The 25,855-nt window shown below is 39.1% G+C and overlaps 1 protein-coding gene and 1 non-coding gene across 3 annotated transcripts in view; both read left to right on the top strand.

The window, feature by feature from the left end:
* Positions 1–25,855, top strand: part of POLA1 (DNA polymerase alpha 1, catalytic subunit) — a 205,541-nt gene that overhangs the window by 32,057 nt on the left and 147,629 nt on the right. For both annotated transcript variants that reach the window (XM_064473896.1, XM_064473904.1), the window contains exons 21-26: positions 139–268; positions 608–727; positions 1,852–1,948; positions 2,506–2,630; positions 4,466–4,615; positions 4,843–4,965. In XM_064473896.1, coding sequence (XP_064329966.1) covers positions 139–268; positions 608–727; positions 1,852–1,948; positions 2,506–2,630; positions 4,466–4,615; positions 4,843–4,965 — 745 coding nt within the window. The remainder of the gene's footprint in view (positions 1–138; positions 269–607; positions 728–1,851; positions 1,949–2,505; positions 2,631–4,465; positions 4,616–4,842; positions 4,966–25,855) is intronic.
* LOC135311671 (small Cajal body-specific RNA 24) lies at positions 2,226–2,356 on the top strand. The gene has a single exon (XR_010371284.1). It is a non-coding gene; the product is annotated as a small Cajal body-specific RNA 24 (non-coding RNA).

Raw genomic sequence — 25,855 nt, 5'->3', positions numbered from 1 at the left:
TTAAAAGAGCTTGCTATATAATTCAACACTGGTGTGCTATAGATACCATGTGTTCCCTACAGCATAGAGGTCTGAACTGCTGCAGAGTACAAAGGAGACTGATTTTACTTTACTAGGCCATCCCCCTTCTTTTCCTAGTGATTCTCCTCACTTAATGTTCATGCTGGAAAACACCTGGACAGATGCCAAGTTCATTCTCCAGATCATGTGTGAGCTGAATGTTCTGCCACTGGCCCTTCAGATAACAAACATCTCTGGGAATGTCATGGTATATTTTCATTACTTCTCCCCCGCATTGTCCCACAAAAACAGTTCTGTTTTTTCTGTGATTGATTTGCTAGTTTTAATGTGTAAATGCTAATTGAGAATATAGGACGCTGTAAATTTTTTTGCTGCGACGAGTATGAGAGTTTAATAATCTATTCAAGTAATAATGTAAAACTTCCATAAAAATATATCACATTTGAGTTTTGTGCATGGTGATGATACAGAATAATGGTAATGTTAGGTGAACTTACAAATAGTTGAAAGACATTGCTTAGCCTATTTTTGTACATTAGTGTTTTCTGTGCTTTGCTTTGAATTATTTTTTTGCCCCTCCCTATAGTCGAGGACAATGATGGGTGGACGATCTGAACGTAATGAGTTCTTGCTGCTTCATGCATTTCATGAAAAAGACTACATAGTGCCGGACAAACAAGTTTTTAAAAAGCCTCCACAGAAGCTGGTGGGTCCAGTTTTTCTCTTCCCCAGAATTTTTATTAAAAATAAAACATTCTTCTGTGTATTACTGTTCTGTGAGAGTATGGAAAACCCAAACATAGCCAGTTTTAGAAATAACTTAATGTTACAGCTTATGCTTAATCTTTTTTGTTTGTTTGCTTAGTTGATAATGGAGAAATGTATGATTTAAAGGGACAATGTAACACCTTTTCTGGTGTATCACAGATCTATGGAAACTCAGTTGCTCTTCTAGTTTAAAACTGAAATAAGCTAAGTACTTGACTGTCTAGGGAAATAATAAAGAAGATAGCCTTTGTTGCTTAATAGATGCACATTTGCTCTACAATTATTTTGCTGATGAACAGTACTTCAGGTATAATTTGTAAGGTGGGTCATTTGAGAATGTGGTTAAAATATCCAAGGGTATTAAAAAGAATTCCTTTCCATAATACCAGTGTAAATGTAGTTATCGAAACATTTACATGTTTGTTAGTTAAATTAAAATTTGAGAATGTATTTGTATTTCACTATGTTTTGATTTTTAGTTTTACTTTTAAATAAGGTCAACAGCAGATTCCAAAGCAGTAAGTTCTGTCGATTTTATTGTTGCATCAGAGCAGTGCTGGAATTTTAAATGATGCAGAATAGCATTGGACAACTGGAGAAAAATTCTTACTACAACAAAACAAATAGCAAAAAACTCTTTAGGTCAGTAATAAAGTTTTTATTTGTTTCAGTAAAGCCCATTCATCGTACTTTCAAAAACTGCATTTTAGTTGGGCAATAATATTACTTCTGGGTCATGAGTTGATTTTTTTTTTTCCTGCTGTTGACTTTTGCAGCCATCCAGAAAATGCATACTAGTGCTATGTTGAGTGATGACAATTCCTTAAGGTCTTTGTAATCTCGTGTTAGCAGTTTGTTCCTATAGGAGTTGGTTTGAATGCTATTTTGACATGTAGAGAGTTTTAATAAGGATCATGATGAAAACACCATGTTTTGCATGTATTTTAAAAGGAACTCTATGCACTGGCTCCCAATTTCATATGTGATTTGCCAAAAATAACTCCTCCAACAGTATAGAACTCTTAGAGACTAGATAATGACTTTTTTAAATGCCAAATGTAGGTGGATGAAGATGAAGATTTTGAAGATCAGAATAAATCAAAGCTAGGGAAAAAGAAAGCAGCATATGCTGGGGGCTTAGTCTTGGATCCCAAAGTCGGTAAGATGTGGCAATTTTCTTTCCTCTATGAAGTTAGAGACAGGTAGGTTGTATTAATGTAGATAGATTACAGTGAGCACCATCTGTGTATCTTGTACGGGTTTGGTGTGGTGGTTTGGGACAGCGGAGGGGGCGGGCGGATGGTGTGGCATACAAGAAAATTCCCAACGTTCATTGTGGAATTACTTCTTCATGGGACCTTTTTTTCTTGTCTTTTTGTGAGAAGGTTATGGTATTGTGGAGAATCAGGACTGTATATCTGTGTATAGTTCTCTAATGGACACGTAAGTTTTCTTTCAGTTTCTCCTCTATGTGGGGAAAACTGTACAAGTGTCCTATAGTAACACAGAAGCTATCTGTTCAACTCTGGTGAGTTAATGGGGTTGGATCGTTCCACTTCTGACAGCCTTCTGTAATGGGTAGTGGTGCATCTCAACAGCTATTTTAAGGGAAGTGTGGTACAATGTATTACTGTCACTTAAATATTGATTTTGGAGTTGGATGAAGTCCTTAGGGAGACTGAGTAATTATGACTTTTGTTTTAAACTCTGTTTTAGGTTTTTATGACAAGTTTATTTTGCTTCTCGACTTCAACAGCTTGTACCCATCGATTATCCAGGAGTTTAACATCTGCTTTACCACAGTGCAGCGACTGTCATCAGAAGCACAGAAAAGGGCAGAGGTTTGTTTGCTTTAACTTGTGACTTCAGTTACACTGCCTTAACTTCAGTGTGTTTTCTGTGAATCAGCTTTTTAAGAAACTATTCTCTTTCACTGTTTAATGTTTGAGGTTCCCCCCCCCCCCCCTTAAAAAAATTATTCTTGTTTAAAGATGCATCATAGTAAGTTTTGTTTTGGGACTTTTTGGATATTATATGTCTGTCATCTTCCTTTCAGTAATACCTTATAGAATCTTGGTATGTTTCCTCCCATCTAAATAAAGTCTTGGTATCCTCATGAAGCAAGATTTTTAGTGAGGCTCTGTTGGCCCTTTTCAGCCCCAGGTCCTCCTAGCAATTTCTGAGCAACTTAACCAACATCATCCTAACTTGATAGGGGCTTCCTAAGCTAAGTTGCCACAGAATTCTTGCAAACATACCTGAATGAGGGAGACAGAAGTCTCATGCTTCTGTCTGGGGGAAAGAATGCAATCTGAGCTCAAGCCTTATTAGACATCAGGAAAACTATGTGTGCATCTTGTGGGTGTGTATCAGGGAGCGATACTGTGACTATGTCAGCTGTGGGACCAGCTTCATGGAAATACATGCCGTTTAATGCAGCATTAAACTGTATTAAACACAACTGAAAAATCTCCTGAAGGTGCAGTTCTATGTACTGTTTTCTCAGCAGCTGTGTTGGCCATGGCTTATCTGTGGCTGCTTATTCTCATTTCCTCAGCTGTGCTGGCACAGTTGTTGGTGGAGCTGTGCTGTAAACTGAAGCAGTGAGCTGGTCAGGTCTAAAGGTTAAACTGAGGCTTTTATTTTTAACTGGGATCAGCTCACAGGTTGGAATTAGCGTGTTGTGCATAAGTAGTTATGGAACACAGTTAGTCCCATAAGAATGGAAATATCAGTACCATAGCAGAAATGAGGAAAAAGGTATATGGAACTCTGTCAGTAAGTTCCTCCAAACTCTCTGTGGTTTTACCCTGCTTTCTTAAGTGTGCTTCAAACTGAAGCAGCTCAATTTGATTTCTGTCACAGTGTGATATTTAATCAGATTTTAGTGTCATTTCTTGTTATGGTTCTTCCCAGGCTGCTTTACTAAACTTGCTGACCTCATACTGTCTCTATTGCCCTTTCTTGTATACTACTTCTTTCATTGTGCTTGAAATTTCTTTCCATTTTTGCTGAGCAACCATTTCTTTGGTTATGCTTCGGTTATACAAGAAGATTGTATGCTTTCTGTTCGGTTGTTTTGCTATAATCAAGAGTTGCTTGGGGTGGAGTTTTCATTCTGTTGTTACTGTCGATTTCTCTTTTGTCAGTTACCTTATCAAAGCATCAGTTTCACAGAGCATGTGCTCCATTTTGCAGTTCTGAACACTTATGTGGTAATAAAAAAAGGATGGATTTTTTCAGCATAGGAAAAATAGCTTGTGTGTGCGTGTGCTTTTCTTTATATTTTTGTATCTCTATATAACTAAGAGTGAGAGTGTGTGTGTTTTATTTATCTGGATTTATATATACACAAGCACATTATATATATATATATCTAAAATATATATATACACACACATTAAAAAAAAATATCTTCCTGCTACTGGTGCATGTCTCTCTTGGGTTTCTCCCAGACAGACACAGGCTTAGTCCCTGTTCCCCAACAGGGTCTAAGTAACATAGTTAAATACCACAAAAAAACCTCTCATGCTTGTTCTAAACCGTGCTTCTGGTGCTCTGCAGGAATAGATACAAGCTGTGTAGTTTTTGGGTTTTTTTGGAAGCTTTTCACTTAACACATTAAAATCTATTCTTCAAGCAAAAAAAATGATAAGCAGTGGTGATCGTTTGGCAGGTCGAAGAAGAGGAAGAAATTCCAGAGCTTCCGGACCCATCTCTGGAAATGGGAATTTTGCCTAAAGAAATCAGGAAACTGGTGGAGAGAAGACGCCAAGTTAAGCAGTTAATGAAACAGCCAGATTTAAATCCTGACCTTTATTTACAGGTGTGTTTTATAGAACTCCTCTGATTTTCCTCCCACACCCCTTAAGTGCCCTGAGCAGCCTTGCAGAATAGGGATGATTAGTAGTGAGCTGTGATTGTAATGTACTTTACTTGTAGCCCATCATTGCTGCAGACTATATAAAAAGCTGTGAATGTAATTGTGAACATTAAGTTCTGTTCTCCGTTGGCTGTGGTTGTGTCATTTTTGCTGGTTATGTTTCTTTTCAGTATGATATCAGGCAGAAGGCTTTGAAACTCACCGCTAACAGTATGTATGGCTGCCTGGGATTTTCCTACAGCAGATTCTACGCCAAGCCTTTGGCTGCTTTGGTGACGCATAAAGGGAGAGAGGTAAGTCATTAAACAGGTTACACACACATGTAAAAAGCGTGAATTTAAGCCACCTACTCTTTCATTGAATAGGAGAATGGTCTTGTTTTTGAACCTGCTTTTGGTTTCAGAACAGTAGTTTTTCTTTCTTGTACTGCAGAAGTTGGAAGAAAAATGAAACTGGTGTCTAGAAAAGACTCAGATAAATGTCTCAAAAAGTATGACAAACTGAAGATCTAGCTAGAGCCTTATTTTGAATTAAACTGCTTAGTTTCAATGGGCCAGATTATGGTGACAAAAAAAAATAATATCAAGGCTGCTTTCACATCTTCCATGAATTTCCAGTTCTGCTTGATGGGTTAGTCTTTGATTTGGTGGTATGCTTCAGCTTTGGGTGAGCTTGTCTTTGGCCAGGCTGTCCTGTGCCCAGAACGTATCTGAGTTCCTGAAACCCTAAAGTCTGTGACAGGGCTAATTAATCACATGGTGACAATGGATTATAAACCAGGGCCTTATTTTCAGAAACTGTTTGTTTGTTCTTTGAAAGGAAGCTTTGCATTAGCCTCAAGAAGCCAGATTCTAAGAGTTGCCCTTAACTTTATAGGCAAAACTACTCTTGCTGTTGATTAGGATGGCAGCTGAATGCAGACCACATCAGTTTGGTCCTAGTGGGAAAAATAATCATTAAAGATGCAAAACATGCCACTGCTATACAGTGTCTTCAAAGCACTTTTTTTTTCATGATGCTTCATATTAGTTCTTTGTAGAAGAGAATACCAAGCAGGAATCTGCAAAGGTGCCAGGAGCAGATGTGACGGGATGGCTGGTCGACCTTTTAGTTGAGCAGGGAGATGGATGAGTTCACATCTCTGTTTAGAGGCACGTACTCTCTGTGATGTGAGGGCACGGCTCTCCTTGCTGTGGGCTACTCAGTGCTCTGAAGGTCCATGTAAAACCCCAACTGATGTGCATAGGGGCATTTTGTCTCTGAGTACACATCTTTGTTTTTAAAAGTCTTCCCATCTAAACAGTTTTCCAGAGAGGCCACGCTTGCCGTTCTCCCAATTTATGTAACCATTATGTTTAACCTTACACCTATGTTTAACTAGGAAATAATTTCCAGGTTTGTTAACTGGAAATATGCTATGCATCCATGTGAATTCAAAAGTTAATGTTTCCGTTAAGGAACTGATATCTTTTGTTGTTGTTGTAAAATTCTGATGTATTTATCTACAAGGTTGGCATGGAAAGTGGCTGAGTGTCATAGCTTTGTTTTCTAGCAGTACTTTACAAGTCATTAATTTGACTTTTTGGGTTTTTTATGATCGCCACTAGTCATATGGAGTAACTGTCACAAACTGGGTATTGTATGGATACTTGAGCTTTTGGTCTGTGTTAAGGGTGGGGAAATACTTTTTGTTTGCAGATACTTCTCAGTTATGAGATAATGGTGCATGAAATTCAGGTGTTCCTGCATTATGTTGCAAAGTGATGGTGGAACTGGAAAATCCTGAACTGGTGGTACAGCATGTGCTAGGGAGCACTTTTGAGATGCTTTCTATTACATAGTTGATTTTTGGTTGGAAAGGATTTCTTACCTCTTAAATTCTGGTGTGCTAGACCTGGGCTTGCTTCTGCCAAGCCTTTGCACACATTTGAATCTCCAGTTTTGTAGTTGCTCTAAGTTTGGGGAAAAACTTAATACTGTGGCACAGTGTTGCCTGAAAGTGTGTTGTACCCGTGCGGGTCTAAAAGTTTCTCTGTGAAATGGGGCTGCTGGGAGCACAGCAGAGAGGTGTCAATGAAAGTCTGCAGGAGTCAGTCTGCATCTGGCAGCACTAGTGCTGAGCTCAGTGGGGCATTACTGTCTTGGTAGGTCTCTTCCATGTAGTACGGCACCTCCTGTAGAGCTAAAACTATCTTTTTTTCCCCATTCTTTGAGGTAGATTAGTATTCATTACTCTGGATACTGTGGAGATAACACACTTCTGAAAATTTGAGAGTTTTTCAGGATGATCTGTAATTTTGTACTTCTGTGTAAGTATGATGGCTTGGGATGAAATACACTGTATATGTGCTGTTCGGAACACTTGCATTTTTTAGATAGGTAGTCAATAAACAGATACAGCTTTATTAGTTCCTTATTTCTTGAGTAGTAGTTTTTGCCATAAAAGAGGACACAAGACGACACCCTGATTTTCTGGTGTGGGTTTTTTTGTTGTTGTTGTTGTTTTTTTTAAGTTGAAACATTTAATTTGGGAAAATACTACTTTAAAATTTAATATAAGTCTTTCTATTCATAGGTTTCCTTACCACTAAATGCTAATGTATGAAGAGGTGAATGTTAAGTATCAGGAGATTTAGGTTCTCTACATGAAAAGATTAATTAAAAAATAACTATTATGGAAAAATGTTACTGGTCCAAAATTAAATGGCCTTTTCTGATGATCAGTAATTGGTACCTTTTCACTGTTGTGGAAGGGACTGAGTAAATGCAAGAAGGCTTGTAGATACCTAAGCAGGAAAAATACTGTGTGGGATGAAAACTGAATTTGGTATTTGCACTAACACAATTACAGTTCAATTGTGAGTGTTGGCAGAATAATTGAAAGTGGGAAATATATATTTCAAGTTGAAGAAGTTCTTGAAGCTCGTCGTAGCATTAGGTTGTAACGTAGCTGACAGAATGAGTTTTGATGACTTTCGTAAGTTGCTGCTTTCTAATTGTATGACTGAAGACCCTTTCACTGAAGGTGTAGGAAGACTGAGTGCATCTGATGCTGAGTGCTTTGTACTACCTCTCCTGGACTGTAATTTCTCTGTGGTTTGGTGATGCCAATGCACTAAAAGTAGTGGAGCTGCCATGGGGTTCCTTATATTGGCTAAAAATTCTTGTAATTACACATTGCCATTAAAATCTTGTTTGTAACTGTGCTAGTGTTTGACATGCTTGCTTAATTTTGAAGGCAGAAGTATTAAATATGATGTGGAAAGGCCATTTTATAAAGCCAGATCATAGCACTAGGGCAGAGTGTAATCTGTAAGAGCTCAGTTCTCTTCAGTCATCCGTAGCGAGGTACGAGCTAGTGATTGACCTTTATTTACCTTAAGACACGCAGTAGAAGTGTTGCAAAGCCTAACAGCTCTGGCCATGTCAGGGACGTTAGCCTGTGCCATTCCAAGGAAGGAGGTACAATTCATGTGGGTAGTGTAGTAATGGTAGTGAGTTCTCACTAGATGGCGATAGAGACCTTGAGATCATTAATCAATTAAGACTTTTTGTCATTAAGTGTTTTAAACCTTGACTGTCAGGTTTTTCAAACGGATCTTCCTTGTTTATTTTTTTTCCTTTGTGGGTAATCTCTAGCAGGGAAGACAGGGCATACCAGTGTGATATTTGTCAGAATTTAGTGTATTGTATACCACAGATAGACTGGTTGAGTTTTGGTGTATTTTGGAAGGAAAAATAGGGCAAAAATTTGGGGTGGGAGGGAGCTAAAACTGTAGCTCAGATCTGTTTGACCTCTTTGGAAAATGTAAATGTTGTCCTGTTTTGATCATTAGAAATTCATCAGTTCCTGTTCTTAACAACAAATTAAAAAAAAAAATTTCTACATTTGCAATCCAAATGTTACCTTATTGATATGGAATGTGTTAGAAGGTTTCCTGGACCTCCCCCTCCACCTCCCCGTGTTACTAAGCATTTGCTTGGACATTGCTGCTGTTGTAACTACAGCAGTTGCTTGCATGGAAAAGTAATAGGAAAATATTTAATATATTTTTAGCTGTCCTTTAATGTAATTTAACAACTGGAAACAAGATGAGTCGGTGTTGTACAACCAGCCAGCTCTGCACTAGCAGGCAGTGTAAGGTCATGCCTTTCTAGCCTCTTTAAAGGACAAGTCTTTTGATGAAGTGTCAGTTGTCTGGTTTCCCAAACGTGGGATGCCCTCTGCTGCAGGATTTTCCTACAGGACAGCAAAGTTGTTGAGAGACTTTTGTCTGTAGGCAGCTTGGTTGCTAATGGCTGTCACTCAAAGCTGAGGACTTTTCCAGATATTTGGTTTTTTCCATGTTGTTTTTCATTGTTACGTATTTTTGCCCAAGCAGCTAGAAAACTTGCCTTTGAAAGGAAAAGAACACATTTGCTGTTTTCAGCAGTACTAACAGGTAGATGTAGTGTTACAGTATGCAAAATAAAAGCAGGAAAGAGGCAATTAGGTTAATTCCAACTTTCTCATTCAGATCCTTTAGATACATTCTCAATTAATAATTAGTTTAAGGTCCTGGCAGTCAAAAGGAGAGAATAAAAGCATGTTATTGCTGCAGTCTGGGAGAAGAATGGATGAGGGAGGAGAAAGATGAAGTGGAGAAAGATAAGCCCATTTTAAAAAGACTAAGCAAGGGAAGGTAAGCAAGTTAATGGCCGTCTATAGTAATTGTCTTCTGTAAAGAAATCCAGGCATCTTTTTTTTTTTTGCAGTTTTTTCTTTTAAAGTCTTGTTCATCTGGGGAAATTGATCATCAGCTACTTTTTCTTAATTGCAGCTAAAGCCTTGGCTATATAGTTTGTAAGAATTGTCATGCGAATGGGGCAATTGTCAGACACCTGGGTTTTTTTCCACATTGTAGTATGGGAGAAGAGGTTGTTAGATGAGGGAAAGGAGCCTCCTAACAACTCCGCTAAGCATGCTGTCTATATTTAAACAAGGAATACATCATCAGTATAACATTTTTGGAAGACGTGGAACTTGATGGCGAAAGACTAGGCAAAGAGTTCCTTAATTGCTTTTAAATATAAAAATGGCAAACTGAAATCTTATGAGTAGTAGTGCTAAACCGTTGCAGTGAACCTAAATGGAAAGTGTTGGGGTCAAACCATTTGTGACTGTTGTTAAATTTATCATTATGTATGCAATTGTGAGCCAGTGAAAAACCTATGATCATTATTCTGCATGCTAAAAACCAAAACGAGTTAGAATAGACATTTCAAGGGAGAGGCTGCTTACAATCTGAAAATGCAAACTGAGTACCAAGTAGTAGAAAAATTATGGAACATCTTAACATTCATTGAAATGAAATATTATTGTTAGTCAAGTGTATGAGATGACATCTGGTCTGATAAAGACTTCTGCATCTCCTAGGAGAGGAAATGAAACATTTCAGTTAAAAAGAATGGCCAGAATATTTTGGGTGAGAAGGAAATTAGTCTGGAGGAAAAAAAATTATTATTTTATTTTATTTTATTTGGTGTGGGTTTTTTTTTTTCACTGGACAGAAAGGTTGTATTTAATGGGTATTCACTAAGAAATATTTAGGAAGACTGATGAGGTGCAGATTGATTGTACAGCAAGTCAGGTGAATAGAGAGATTTTCTTCTTTGTGACTGCTTATTTTAAAATTGTGATATCACAAGAGGTGTGGGGCCTCAATTCCTGACTACTGATTTCTGTGGATGGGTTTTAGCAATTGCGTGGGCCCATGGTGAGTTTGATCAGCCTGGTGATCTGAGTTGAAAACTAACTCTAGAGGAAAACTAAATTGATTTTTGTTGGATCAATGACTCAGTGACTCCCTGCCTGCTCTTAGAGCCACTGAAAAGGAGGAGGTTGGAAAGTGGGGGCAGACCCAATATGAGATATATGGGGTCAGGTATGACCACCCTATTTTCAGCTCACACCCAGCTGAAACTGTAGGGTTAGCATTAATAGGATGAACATATGGGGGTTTTGTTTGTTTGTTGTTTTCCTTCTTCCGTACTTTTGTTTCATCTTATGTTTCCTGTCTTGTATTTTGTTCCTATCTTGCGAAAAGACACAGATTTTGCTTGATTCTTATCTTAACCTGGCTGACTAGGAAACAAGAAGATATTCCTCGCCCAAAATTGTGGTAAAACTGAAAATCAGGGTGTTGGGAGACCTCAAAGAGTAGGGTTTCTGGCACATTCTCCATATCTGAAATGTAACAGTATGTCCCCTTGCAGAAACCATATATATTGGGTAGTGGGCTTATACCTCAGGATCAGGAGAGCTAGAAATGTCTGTCCACATCCAGTGGTAACAGGAAGGACTCTCAGGTGTGCAGTAAAATATTGGGGAATGCACTGGAATCCTGCAACCCCCAAAGTTTGCCATGCTTCAGCTTCAGTATAACTGAAGAAATCCTTTAATCCTATCTAGAATACTGTAGGGCTTAGGAGATTCAAAAGACAGAAATCCTCTCACAGTACTCTTCTTCAGATACTAGCATGGAGATGCCTCATAACAGGCAGATACAGGAGCTTTCCCCGTGAAGGTGAGAGCTTTTGCAACATCACACCACCATTTGTAAACTGCGTAGGTTCTGTTGTCATACGGATTCATTTTTCAATACTCGCTGTTGAGGTTGGAAGAATACAAATGCTAACTGCTGTCTTAATTTTTCTCTTCAGCCCGCATATTTGTTAGTACTACATGTCTTCGCAGTACGTGTTTTCTTAGTTCATTAGTAGCTTGCCATAAAATATTCATTTTTTGAGATTTAACAGAAGTTGTCTTCAGGGTGCTGTTGCCTCACTCATTTGCCTCATATATTTGTCTTTAATTGGATGTTGGCCTGTTCTGGAAACCGTGGGTTTGGATACTTAGATGGTAATAAAGTTTTTAAAATACAAGAGACTTCAAATTAGGGGAAAAATTTTTTTCTTTTCAAGCACTATTCCTAAGAGTATAGAAAAATTATCTAACTGAAGTGTCTGTCTCCCATAAGACTTGAATAAATACTCATACTGTCCTTCAAAGATATGACAGCTCATAATCAAAAAGCTTCATGTATTTTCTGGGAATGTTGCCTGCTGTGCAAAGGCTTGCTGTTGTGCAACAGACTGTATTAGTAGCTTTTTGCTCCTTCCACAATTACATGATCTATTCTTTTTCCTCTTGGATAAATACTTTTGAGCCTACAAATCTGCTGTTTTCAGGTAGTGATTTAAAGGTGGTGATCCTACTCTGACATTTAGGGAGAGGCTGAGAGCTGGGTTTCTTCAGTCTGGAGAAAAAAGTTTAAGGATGGAATTAATTGTGGTCTTCAACAACCTAATGGGGCTATCACGAAGAAGTCAGACTCTTCATAGAGATGCACAGCCTTGCACTGGGCAAGTCTAGCCCTGTCTTGGGCAGGAGGTTGGGTTAGATGATGTCCATAGGTCCCTTTGAACCAAAATTGTTTTATGACAATCAGTTTAGAATTTCCTTTATTTCACACTCAGGTTTATCACCAAGGTCAGCTAGATCCAACAGATGCAAAAGTAGCAACTTCTCATTCAAAGTGAAGAAAACTAGAAGGATGAAGTCATTTCAGCAGTGATACCTGTCTTAACAAGTCGTTTTGTTTTCAAAGCCCCCCTCAGAAAAAATATCTTTGCTCAGAGTATTTTGAGTGCAGGTTTTGCTGTATAGATCAGGTCATGTGGTCCCTTGCACGTATGTCCTTTCGCTGCACCTGTGCGAAGATTCATTGGCTTAATTTAGAAGATATGCATGAACAGCTTATGCTGTTTTCAGCATCAGAATACATTTATGAGACAGATGAAACAGTTTGTTCAACTCCTGTATTTATCTGTGGAAGGTGGACTGTCTCTACTGCTGCAGGTACAATACCTTGTAAGGATACAGGAGATCCTGATAGGAACATCAAGAATTCTGCCTGGGACAAAGGATTCTTGAAGTAGATGTAGTTTAACGAGCTGGGACATACCTGATGCAGATCTCTCAGCATGAAAAAAGCAATGTTAGAAGCAAGGAAACCTGTAGGTTAGGCATATAGCCCAAGTTAAGTTGTTCAGACTTCCTTCTTAGTAGAAAGAGGGTAGTGTGAAAGCTAGATGAAATAAATCCCCCCAAATTTTAGAGTGTGATAGGTGATTGAAAGGCATGTGACAGCTTAACTTATGCTTGCTTTCACTGTTAGCCTTTCTTCCAGTGGTTATACGTAATGTAATGCAGGAGATGTTGCTTGTGGTAGCGTTGTGTTTAAGCTTCAGGCTATGCCCTTTATCAAACTTACTGGGTAGGGTTTCAGGGAGTAGGATTGAATTATATATGTTGATATCTGCTGTACAATTCGATACTCTGTGCATTTGCTGATATGAGCCACTAGAAACAGTTGCTCCATAAAATCCTGTTTCAACACCTGGATTAGTTCAAAAGAAAAATAAATATCCAGTTCCCTTTACCTTTCATGTTTAGTCTTTTATGTTTTCGTATGTTCTGACAGACAGACTTTAAAAGGAGCAAGAAGTAGTTTTTTAGGTTGTTGCGTGTGGGAAGTGGTTCCCACTTGTGTCCTGAAATGCAGTGCTCATCAAGCAGTGCTCATCAAAAATGGGGAATGTTGGAATGTCATTTGAACCTTACTGTGGGGATTAGTCCCTGGCAGTCATTTCTGTGTAAGTTTGTGCTAGTCTTGGTGATTACATGAGACTAAAGAAACTTTTAAAATTTGGATAATGATGGTGGGTAAGCCCTGGGTTTAAAAACAACAACAAAAAAAGGGTGCTCTTTTGACATGTAGCTTTTATGAATGATGATTCCTGGTTTCTGCTGAGGTAGGAGCAGCCAACCATAGCCAAGCAGTTGCATGGTTGATCCATCTCAGATTGATGATGCCTTGTTAAGTTAATGTTTTCTAATGACTTGCCTTGCTCATGAAACAGGTCAGAAATTGGTGAGTTTAAACTACTGGAAGTTGTCAGAAAAGCAGGACTGTGTAATAATCTGCTTTGCTGAAGTTCAGGGTTATGTTTCCTGAAATGCCTGGCTAAGAATGGTTTCTGTGATAGAGGTATAGAATAAGGCCTTGAGGTACAAATACTTTTTTTTTTTAATCCAAGGAAGGTGAATCTGCAGAACAGTTGTCAGGGAGAAGGGTAACTATGGTAATCACTCTATACACTGGCTGTTTTGCCCTTCAGTTTGGTACTGTGGACTGTCCTCTGTGTGGCTTCGTTTTATTAGGCAATACCACAGTTGGCACGCTAATAATTGATTTTCTATTTTCTCTGACTGACTTCAGTGCAAAGAATGTTTTCAGTGTTAACTTAATTCTGCTTCCTTGATGCTTTTAATTTTACTGGGATATCAAACTGTCACAGCCTTTGTTGTACCGTAATTTGGAATTGGCATGTGGAAGATTGCCACAAAACCACTGGGACATCAGCCCTGTGTTCAAGTGTATTGCAGCCTTCCCATTGGTTTTGCTCTGATTGGAATTTTACTTGTGGAATCTGGAATTTCTTTGGCTGTACCCTTTGATTTTTGAACAACTGAGCTATAAGGCAGCTTATAAAACAGCTGAACTTTTAGTTTTCATGTGACATTCTTAATTTCACCTCTTTCTCCTCCCTCCCTGTCTCAGAACTCAGCATCATCACTGTCTTTGAACTTAGGCAAATACCATTTTTGTATTTGCTCAGAAATCTATCAGTTTTAACTCATAATAGCTCTTCTGCCTCGATGTTTTAATAGGTATTGTACCTGGTTTGGTTTTGTTGATTTTTTTAATTTTTTTTTTTTAAATGCATAACTTCTTATTTTTCAACTTACTGTTAAAGGTAGTCGTCCTGGAGCTAAAGAAAAGAATTGATGTACTTAGACTGTACTTAGACCTAGAACCCCTGCAGAAAGCTTTGATTAGAGCAAAACCTTAGATCTGACTCTTATACACAATTGTCCATCAGGTGGCCAGTCATTTTGGCATGTACTACTGTATACCACAGATGCTAGAGATGGAAAAAGGTCTATTACATCATGTAGTTCATCTTCCAAAGTATGTATATAGTTAGTTCAGCAGAGACACAACTCTTCATGTGTTGGTTTTTTTTTTTTTGTTGAAGACTGTTGTCCTTCAAGAAGCCACTTCTAATTTTAATTTTGCCATGTATTTTGACCTGATTGCTTTTTATAATCACTAATTTTTAATAGATTTAAAGACAGAAGACGAGTTTGCCTTCAGTAGGAATGTGTTAATTGACAGGTGTCCTGAAGTTCTACATTCTTGGCAGTGGTCCAGGATGACAGAGCAGTAATGATTTAGAAACTGCCATTCCTTCCTGGTGAAAGGATTGGAGGAAATCTGTGAAGTTATTAACTACTACTCACTTCTAACAGATTGTGAGAAGATCGTTATGGCATCTAATTAGTTGAGATTACCTCTTTTATGCAGAATGTTTGGGTTTTTAAAAATTCCTTTACATGCTGTCTTATGGCTCGCACCTTTTTTTAATTTTCTCTTCCTTTTTCTCTTCTTTTTAATGTTCTGGATGGTTAATCTGAGGATTTGAGAAAGGGATCATGTTCCTATCTCTTTGTAATCTGGTGTAATTGGTACAGCTATTTAAATGCTATCTGGAACCCATTTACCCTATCTGTCAGTTGCTGCTTAGTTCAGTGGAAATGCTTTTATGTAAATCACAGAACAATACTTCTAACTTGTAACAAGATTGGGCTGAATTTAGGGAACTGAAACACTCCGTGCTGGAATAAAAATGTCTTTCTGAATCCAGAGTAGAACATTATAAAAGCTGCCACTTTTAAAAAGTGTATTATGCTGACATATGTGTATGTATAAATTGAATTAGCTGTGATACTCCTACAGAGGGGAACTTCCCACTAATTCTAAAAAATTTAGGGAAAAGCTGGAACAAATGAAATTTTCCTCCCAATGTGCATGCTATTTGGTAAGTTGGACCAACGTTCCTTGGTATCTTTTTGCAGTAGGCTGCAATTTCTCCATTTCTCTAAGACCAGCTCTTCAGCTGGTCTTAGAATATTTGGAATTGACACCTGATGGGGAGGGGGGCAGATGTTCTTCTTTTACTTCTGAGTAATTTCTTAATGAAAATGGCTAAGCAGTGTTTGCATTTTATAGGGATCTAATGGTGTTCTTAATGATTTGGATCGCTCTTAGACTTCTGTGGAAGATTCTGTCCTAATCCTGGCTTATTTTATAAGCACATAACAAATATGGATTCTTTTTTTTTTTCTTCCACTCAAATGAAAACAACCCTCTCTTTTCCCCCACCCTCCTTTAGTGTACAGACCTTTTGCCATCTGATACTTGTTGGATACGGTGTTGGATCTTGAACTTTGATTATTCAAATATTTAAAGAAAATAATTATGAAAGTCTCTCATCATTCATACATGAGCAAATGTCTAGTTTTGGGTTCTTTTTCCAGAAAGATGGGCTTCTGACATGCTGACCAAGGGAAGATTAATAAATTGCGGCTTTTGTTTGTGTGTCTCAGTTTTCAGCCTGGAGTGTAAGCTTGTGTCACTTTGCTCTGTCATAAATACTGTGTTAAATTACAGCAATTTTTTTTAAGAAACTGTTTGATTTTTTGCCAGGGATTCCTGAGCCATCTAGTAATAGTTTCAGGGATCCTATTCCTTCTCTGAAAATCAGTGCCAATTTTGGACTGTGCAGCTGTCCCAGTTTCCTTTTCATTAATTTTCACTGTAGGAATAAATGTTTGTTGTCTGATGTTTATTATATTAGCTTACTTAAAGTCAGTTATTTCCTTCCCCACATGGATCTTGCTTCACTTTTTTCATTTTAAGAAGCAAAAGGGGTGGGGGGGAAGGAATAGATCTGCCAGAAGAGATCTGGATGGTAAAGCAGTATGAAGTGTCATTTATTTGACTATTCCAGAAATGATCCTTCTGTTATTCCATACAGTACTGCATAGCTTTTGGCTCAGCTGGTCTGCATAATAGAGGAGAGCCTCCCCGCTAAGCCAAGCAACTCCTTTTTGCTTCGAAGAGCATCTAAGGCATGCATGGTAGTAGATTATCACATTTATCAAGTATCAGTACTGACTTAGTATTTGTCCCTGGCCTTTTCCATCTTAACTTAAGAAAGCCTGTTTTGTGACTGTCTGTCTGCCCTTCTCTCTGAGAGGAACTGGGGTTAATAGTTTATTAATAGTTTGTGTTGTATGTAGAACACCACAGGCTTGCTTTGTGCTCTTGAGCATAAGCAGTTTTTTGCAGTTTTATATACCATGATGTTTCTTTCGCCATTTAAGCTCTTCAGACAGGCAGTGTTGGAAGCAGGCATCGTTAGTGGTGTTTTGATTTTTATGCCGTGATAAGTTTTTCTTAAATTTAAAAACAAGGAAACAACAAACTTTTTGCATGCTTCACATAATGTGGAGGTATGGGTTTTGTCTTTAATTTTCAATATTTGTATCATGGCCAATAGTTGATTTAGGACTACAGTTATCCATCATAGAGACCAGCAACTCGTGCTTGTTCCACGGAAGGAAGACTTGGTGCTCTCTGAGGTTCGGAGCTGTTGCAGCGAAAACTAGGGAAGATGGAGTTTGCGAAAACCTGAGCCAATGTGCATACCCATAATGAAAGAACCCTTTTATATGTTTTGCTTTTAACTGCTTTTTAAATGTAATGGCCACAGGTCCTTAAATGTTAAGTCAGCTGTACTTGAAGTGTTTGGAAAAAAAAGTATTATGAGCTGCAAATAGGTTTTCCTAGACAGCAAGTAATTGATTTCCTTTTTATTATTTCTGTCTTCCTCTTTCCTGTCTTCCATGTTTCTTCCCAAACAAGTGTTGAATCATCCTTTCTGGGTGGAATTGTGGATGAGTAGTACAAGAGGAGAATAATTGTCCAAAAACACTAGTAACTTCTCTGATAACTGCAGAGATTTGAAGTTAAACCGTAGGGTAGAAGCATGAAAATGACTTTTACCTCAGTGTTTCGTTCAGAGTATTAAGATATTGATTGTCAAGAATAAAATAAAATGGTTTGGAGAAGATAGCTATGGGTCTTCAAATCACAAAAATAACCTGGAAACCCAAAATGCTCAGAACTGGTAGAGAGAAATACTGCATCACACCAGAGAGCAAGCAACTTTGTCAGTCCATTGAGTCCAAAAGTGTGCAAGAAGTCAAAAAAGCTTGGATAATTACTTCTATTCTGTACTTACAATTAAAATAGCAAAAATTTGAGCTCTCTGTAAGTCAAAATTGAGAGTCAATGTCTGGGTTTAAACAAATTCATTTCTACTGGGAGCTGAGAAGGAAGTTTCTCATAGGGGAAAGGGCTTTAGCTGCCTTACTGTGCTGCACCTGATACTGGGCTTCCTGGGAAAGAAATGTAGATGAGCAATATGTGAATTTTGTACATTAGGGTGAGAATCACTGCTTGACTAGGTTAGATTTTGTGTTTGGGGTTTTTTTTGTTTTTTTTTTTTCCTTTTTTTTTTTTTCCTTCTTCTTCTACAGAAGAGAGCAGCTGGGTAAGATCTGTGGAAGTTGTGCTTCCAACTCCACTCCTTTTTTGCTGATGCCTTGTGTCGAACTCTTTCTGGAGGATGAAATGTCTCTTGGCACATTTGTTGCCATCTGCTGTTTGTCTCTGTTGATAAGGCTTAGTTAGCACTTTTCCTAGGAAAGTGCATAACGTAGTTTCAAAAACTGCTTCATTTACCTGTTGCTGTGGGACTCGGCAGGCCCTGTCCTCAGTGTTTTCCAGCTGGTACATATCATGACTGTTTCAGATGACTAACATGAAAAATGATAATTGAAGCTACAAGCCTATTACGTAGGAAGCTTTAATTAGTTAAACTGCTTCGTATTCGTTTACCATTGGTGCTAATGCTCTTGAAATCAATTGGCACTAAAGGGGGTTCAAAGTTTATATGCAATCATTGCTGTTACAATGTGCTATATTACTAGGTAACTTGGCTTATTAGGTGATTTCGTTCTCGATTATTGCTGCAAGTTAACGAGGCCAGAGTAATTATCTCATAAACAATAGCCTTGCTCACAAGACAGATGCAGCCAGACCCCTCCCGTGGAGTTTGAGTGCCTGTTGTATTCTATCAAATAGGCGAGGAAAGGTGATCTACGTATGTCACCCAGCAGCAGACGGGGAAAAGATTTTTAGAAAGTGGGATAGCACACTTTCCAGTCTTCTGTTATGCTAATAAAGTTTTTGTATGAGAACGATAGCACTGGCAATAGCCATAATCTATCAATGACATCAACCCCTGGCATGTGCAAGCCATCAAAGCAAACACAGAATGCCTTTGTATGCATAGCTGGACAGTGTAAACCAGTTGCTGCTAGAGTGAAGGCCATCTCTCATTTTCCTAGAATAAACTAAATACCTAGCGTACGCATTCATTAAACTTTTTTTTTTTTAACAGAAGTTGTGATTTGATTAAAATGGAAAATTTAGTCATGGGAATTGCTAAGACTGCATAGGAATTTAACCCCTAAATAGTTACTCTGTTGTGTACCCCTGGTGTACTGTAATGTGGCTTACATCAGCCTACAAGTGTCTGATGGAAGAACTAATAAATTTGCTGGATTAATATTACCTAGTAAATATAAAGCATTATGAAGGAATACATATTTAATACCTACGCTTGTATTTAAGATGGTAGGGCTTATATCAGAAATTAATTACAAATGAAGATGGCTTTTTTCATGAGTGGAAAAAGGGAAAATTACAATGGTGAAACTGTGGAATAGCAGTGTGACTGAGCCCTGTGCCAATGTGTACCTCTGGTCACTCTCCAGTATGCCATCAGGAGAAGGTTCAGGTGCTGAATCTCCAGACTTTTGAGTGTCTTGGTCCATGTTCTGATGCTATTTTAAGTCTCTCTTTACAGCCAGCGTGCATATCTTTATTTAGGACCATCTTTCAGGAACTCCACACAGCAAGTCAGGAATTTATTCCATCCCAGGAAATTCCTGTTTCCAGGAATGAAAAAGCCTAACCACTAACATCCCCTTAATTTTCTCTTTCTGTCATTTATATTCTTAAAGTGGAGATTGAGAATAAATTCAACGAATTCAGGAGTATACTTTGTGGATGGGTGTGTCTAATGTATGAATTTTAAAGATGTCACTGTGTTTTGAGTGGAAAGGGTCGATAACTACTTTCCATGGTAAGCTGCTTAGCGTGTTTTATTAGAAGCATCTGTGGAATTTTACAGTGGATGGTTCTTAGTAGCAGTAGTAATTTTGCCCTTTTTGAGTAGTATCAGCTTACAAGTTAGAATCTGGAGTATGCAGAGACATTTAAAAGACTTTAAACACTGACGCACATGCAGTGGGTCAACTTTATAGGAATAGTTCTTGAAGATGGGATTTAATTTTGGGTATTTTAAGCTAAGGTATTAAACCTACTGTTTAGGGTTTTGTTGGTGTCCTGTCCCCATCGTGTGTCGTGTCGTGTCCCCCCCCCCCCCCCCCCCAATCTTTCATATTTATAATTATGACATTTAATTCTCTCCTGTAAGAGATTGTAGTTGCCCAGAATCAAAAAGATGAGGAGTGCAGGAAAAAACATCCTCATTACTTTCTCATAACCATTACACTTCAGGTGAGGAGTTATAAATGTGAAAGTACATGCACTGCAGCTTAATTTATGTGCAACCTGCAAAGATATAGAGGAACATAAGTGCCCATTTCAGTTGTTCTACACTTTTCAGTAAGGAAGGAAAAGTGAGAATACTTTGTTAAGTTATTACACTGTAGATGTGATGCTTCTAATGGTATCTGTCAAGTGCTTCTATTTGATAATGTAGAGGGTTCCTCAGCAGTGGATTCATCTTGATATTTCAGCTTGGAAACCAAGTTTCTGTGTTTGAGTCTACTGAAATTGTTGGTGTCGTGTCTAATAACCCATCTGCCTGAATGATGATAAAGCCTCCTACTTAGTCTGTATACCTCAAGGGAATAATCGAGCAGCCGTCGTGACAATACTCCTCTGAGCCAACAAAATATATTTTCCTCCAGGAGTTCCCTTTGAAACATAAATTATTTTTAGGGCAATAATGATGGGGCCCTGAAACGAGGCTTAATGAGGAACAAATATCTACCTCAAGTTGTCTGCCATGGCTGGTGAAGTTAAAAAAAACCAAACCAAAACACCACACCCAAAAACCTAACTTCACTTTATTTAAAAGGGAGCTGGATAGCCTCATGACTAGAATTACGTGATGTGTGTTTTTAGGGGGCTGGATTTCTTAGTAGACCTTTTTGCCACGCAGTAGACTGCAGGCTGCTTCAGTTTTGCTCTGTAAAGTCTTGAAGCAATTATGCTGTTTGGGTTTCCTGCTGTGGCAGAGACCGCTGCCAGTCAGATGTCCCAAATATGTGTGGTTTGGGTCAGCATCTGTAATTCATGTCTTCCTCCTCTTCCCTCCTCACTGTTTTACAAGTCCTCTCATGTGATCCATTTCTTGTGTGTGTTTGGTGCAGATTCAGAGTGGGTGCAGACTCAGTGTGTGTGCAGTTGGCAGCATAAATGAGCCGTGTTTCAGTTCTTTGTTAACTTCATGGCAAACTCCTCCACTTCCCTAGAGGTGGTGGTAGATTTCCCATTGTTTGTGTTAAATCAAGGTCATATGCCTTGCTTCTAAAAATTATGCCGTCACTCAGCCTGAAGTTACAGGCTTGAAGAAAAGACTATTTAATAAATTTTTTTGGCCCATGTGTTATATAGGAAGGTCAGTAAGGAATCGCTGCGGTCTTCTGCCATGCTGAAATCTTATAATTTATGTGACAGATGAATTGGATAGTATTTGAATGAATTGGATATTTTTGATAAAGGTATTTCTACATAGTTATAAGAAATCATGTGTGGTCAGCCAGAGAGGAACAGGGTATTATGCGCCTGGCACAACATAAAAATATTTGTACTTAAAAACTGGTACTCAATAATCCCTTAGATTGGACCTTTCAATATTTATGTTGTTTAATGGTCAGGAGAATTCTTTGTTCATGTACTCCGTGTTTGTAAGAGGTTTCCTGTAATTCCTTCCCACGTGTGCACAATCTGGTATCTTTCGTTTGTTTTAAGGAAATTGTTTGCTATAGCCTACATCTCTGTAAAGCACTGTGCAAGGAGAAAGTGGTGCTTCACTCAGTTCAGTCTTGAAATGTTTGCTGTTTATTATATAGTTATAACTTTGATCATCAATGTGTCTGTCTCTTGAACCTTCGTAAGAGTGAGTATGGTCTGGGGAAAATGACCTGTGCTATAATGAACTTCACCTCTGAATATGTTAAGAAATTTTGTACGCTTTTATGTTTTCTGGTTTCTGGATAGTACCTCGTATTATGAATTTTTGAAGGGATTAAATAAATTTTCTAAACAGGAAAAAGCCTAATGGAGTAGGCAGGAATATCTTAACGTTTAGGAAGCCCTGTAGGTTTTAACTTTTAATGCTTGCTGCAAGTTGCCTATTTTTCAGGCTCTGAGGTGAAGTAGGAGGTTGCAACTAGAAGATATGTTGGACTGCAGTCTGTTTAGGTGAGCGTTCTTGTACAAGCTAGGGAATATTCTGGAGATATGCCTTGAAGACTCAAGAGTGTCTGCTATTGGGATGGTCCAAGGTTTTATGGGTAGCAGATGTGCCATTGTGAAGATGGGTGAATTGCAAGGAGGGGACCCTGTGGCACTGGTGGCTGAGTGCTGTGCCATGACTAAAGATTATATTGTCCCACTGCAGTGAGTGCAGCTCTCTTTGTGGCAGGATCTGTCTTCTGGGTGTTGTGGTTGGCCAGAGATGTGTCCTGATATGCAGCAAAGCATTATTATAGCAGTGTCTGAACCCCAAAGGAGAGTCTCAAGGAGTTTGCTTACAATCTTCTCCTTTTTTAAGACTGTTAATACTAAGAAAGTGGATGAGTTGAAGGTGTGTTCTTCAGGTCTCTCTGTTCGTGTCTGTAGTTCAAGGTAATGTTCGTATCCCTACAAAGCTCAGGGTCTTCTGATGGATGTGATAAGTATACCCATCGGTAATCTCTTAATAAATGTGAATCAAATGTCTTTTATGCAATATTATTTATTATCACGGTTCTGAGTGATTGCTTCAAGAATACTACTTATGAGCATTTGCTCACTATATTCCTTGCACGGAAGACTGATGAGGTTTTGATACCTTTCTAGCACATGCTTTGAACTTGATAGACAGGCTTTGGGGTTAATTTGTGACTTGCACAGGTATTAGTACAGCATCAAGGTGTGATTGTGTATATCTTAATGTAAAATAGCTTTTTATAACTCTTGGACTTGTGCAGTTTTAATTTGCAGAGATGTAAAACAGAAAATACTTCATATTGATCTGTGTGCTGCAGGGGCTTTTGTGGACAGTATGTGTGCATATCAAAAACTGATTGCCTAGTAGCTAGTAGGGAAATGGCAAGATCTTGAATATACGAATGAAGTTGTGGTGTCTGACAGAATTCTACTTTTCTTGGACTGCATTGCTGTTTACATTATCAGTACCTAGCATGACATAGTGTGTAACTGTTTTTGCCAGATAAAGTGATGTGCCAGTTGGATTTAGTTTCACTGAGGACATTTTAAAATGTCTTCGTGTACAAATTGACTTTCTTAATTAAAAACAAAACAAAACAAAAACCAACCAATGCCTTCTTGCATCAAAACTGTATGATAGATGTGGCTGAGAACAAATGCTTGACAATGTGACTGTAAGTTTCTTATGACTTTCCTCCACTTCCAGCAGTTTGTGCTGGCAATCTCATGCCAAAAAAAATTGCAGTATATAAAGAATGAAAGACATTTGCTTGCTGATGTCAAACCCTACACTTGTGGTTTCTTTGGAAAACCCTGGAGTCTACACACCTTGAAATGTTGCTGCGGGTGGATCACTGGAGACAGCATGTGTGAAGGCAGTTCTGCCTGTGAAGTAGGGCCAACCTGCCCAGGAGACTCGGACTCTCTTTTGCATGCTCAGTCTGACCACTCAGGCTTCTCCATAGCGGGCCTGACCACACAGACATGGAGAGAGAGGCCTCATGGAGCCCCGGCATGATCAAGCTATACTCCCAGTAGTTGTAGTCTTTCACATGCTCAGCAGATGCGCTTCGCTTCAGGTTCCAGTGTACTTTTGTTAAGCTACTAAAAACCAAGAGTAGCATGGGTGGATTGCACCTCCTTATTCAAGTGTCACAGAGGCCTGAATGCCCGAGCATGTTCAGAGAAAAAGAAAACCAAAGGCCCTCTTACCCCAAGTGTCACATAGTCAAGATGTAGAACAAAGTTGTTCTAATTATATATTTTCTTTTCCTCCTCCCACTTCCCTCCTTTTCTTTTACCTTAACATACTTTAGTCAAGTGTTAACTCTTGAGGTGTTGCTTTGACTCATGGATAAGCATATTGTTATAGGGTAATTTAGCCATGTCACGGTAGTATATGATGTTCTAGATGCTGCTTGTTTGTCACTTTTTGGGTAGGTCTGTTGTGGTTTTGATGTTGTTTCCAGTGTTCAGAATATTAAAAGAAAAAATAAATAGCTAAAGGAATAAATGAAGAGCTAAAGACACAGAAAAAACCCTGTATAATAGATATTGGAGAGCCAAAACGTCCTCGCCTATCTTCTTAATAGGCAGAAAAAGATGCCACTGACTCCATAGGAGTGGGATCTTTTTGTGGTGGAGGGAAGCCTTTTGGAGCAGGTCTTATGGACTTTTACATGTATAAGGGTACTGGGGGTATATTGTACAACTGGATTTTGTTTCTTGTTGACTTGCTTTCCTTACAAATTCTTGTTTTAATAGCTCTCTCTCTCTTTCCCCCGCCTCCCCCCCAAGTGTTAGATGTCTCCACTACCAAAGCACCCACATTTTGTCTTTTCAGTGACTTCCCAAATTTGTCAGCACCCCTGCTCTTGTTTTTTGCACTCTCTCATTGAATACCATGTTGCTTTTAGATCAAGGTAGGAGCCTGGAATTAAGTTCCCAAAGCTGCTGTGTAAAAGTGAACTCTCACACCAGTTTGAATTAAAGTGAGGTGTTTGGGGTCTGGGGTAGGTGAGGAGGGGAGGACTGGCTGCTGATGAACTCCAGAGTGATGCAGGTGCCAGCCAGCAGCATCTGCCTGGCTGCTCCAAACTGGCTTTTCTTTAAAGACGAGGAAAGTGGGAGTTACTGGCCAGACTCTTGTTTGCTTTCTGGTTAAACCAAATGGAGGGGCTGTTTTCTGCCCAGAGAGCAAGGACCTGCTTTTGCCCTGGGAGGGAGGGAAGGGATGGATGTTGTTCAGGGTCTATCCAGGATGCCCTGGCTGTGTGCAGTGTTTTGCAGTTGCTGAGCCGTACCCAGCAGTGTGTCTTGCACCAGTGTTTCATTTATTCTTTCCCTGTGCTGCTCTTCCAGCACAACCGAGGTGTTCGCCAGCGGCTCCCTAATGAACTAATGAACGTGCCACTTGTGGGCTGTTGCTGTAGGAGCAGAGGGCTGAGATGGCTTACACCACTGCATGAAAGATTAAGCAGTCTTTCTTCGATGTGCTTCTCTGTCGGCGGGATTTTTGTTGTTTTTTCCAAGTAGTTCCACTGTGTGTCTGTGTGTGGATGTTTGAGCTGTATGGTACCACTTACCTTGTTGTTTTGAGGTAGGATTTCCGAGCTTTCTCCCTGCTACACACTAGACAGGCTGGAGTGTCCTTGAACCTGCCCTCTCCTTTCTAAAGTGAAGAATGAGAAGCCTTTAAGCAGCTTAAGTGTCGGCCATGTGGCAGCTGACAGGAAGCTGATCTGCTGCTTGGCCCCGTGCGGTGCAGGCTGATTTGCTGGTGGCCTGTGCCCGGGCTGTGCGAGCCTTGTGAGGGCCAGGGGGTGCACGCCGTGGGCCCCCTCTGTGCTCCAGCGAGGTGGAGTTCGGCTGTGGATGCAGTCGGAAATCGCTGTCTGTCCCAAAACATTGTGGCCATTTGCCACAGCTGTCTGTCCTGTCAAAACAGTGACTTGTCTCAGGGTTAAAGGTTGATGAAAACTGTTGCTAACTTGAGATGATTGATGCTGGAAAAACTAATTAGTGAGCAAGGGCAATTAATTTGATCACTTGTAGCTAAGTTTCTCTGCCAGGTTTT

Source organism: Phalacrocorax carbo, chromosome 1 (assembly GCF_963921805.1).
Source record: "Phalacrocorax carbo chromosome 1, bPhaCar2.1, whole genome shotgun sequence".
In the NCBI taxonomy this organism is placed as follows: domain Eukaryota; kingdom Metazoa; phylum Chordata; class Aves; order Suliformes; family Phalacrocoracidae; genus Phalacrocorax; species Phalacrocorax carbo.
The sequence above is the reverse complement of the archived record's forward strand: the minus strand, read 5'-3'. Positions and strand labels throughout refer to the sequence as shown.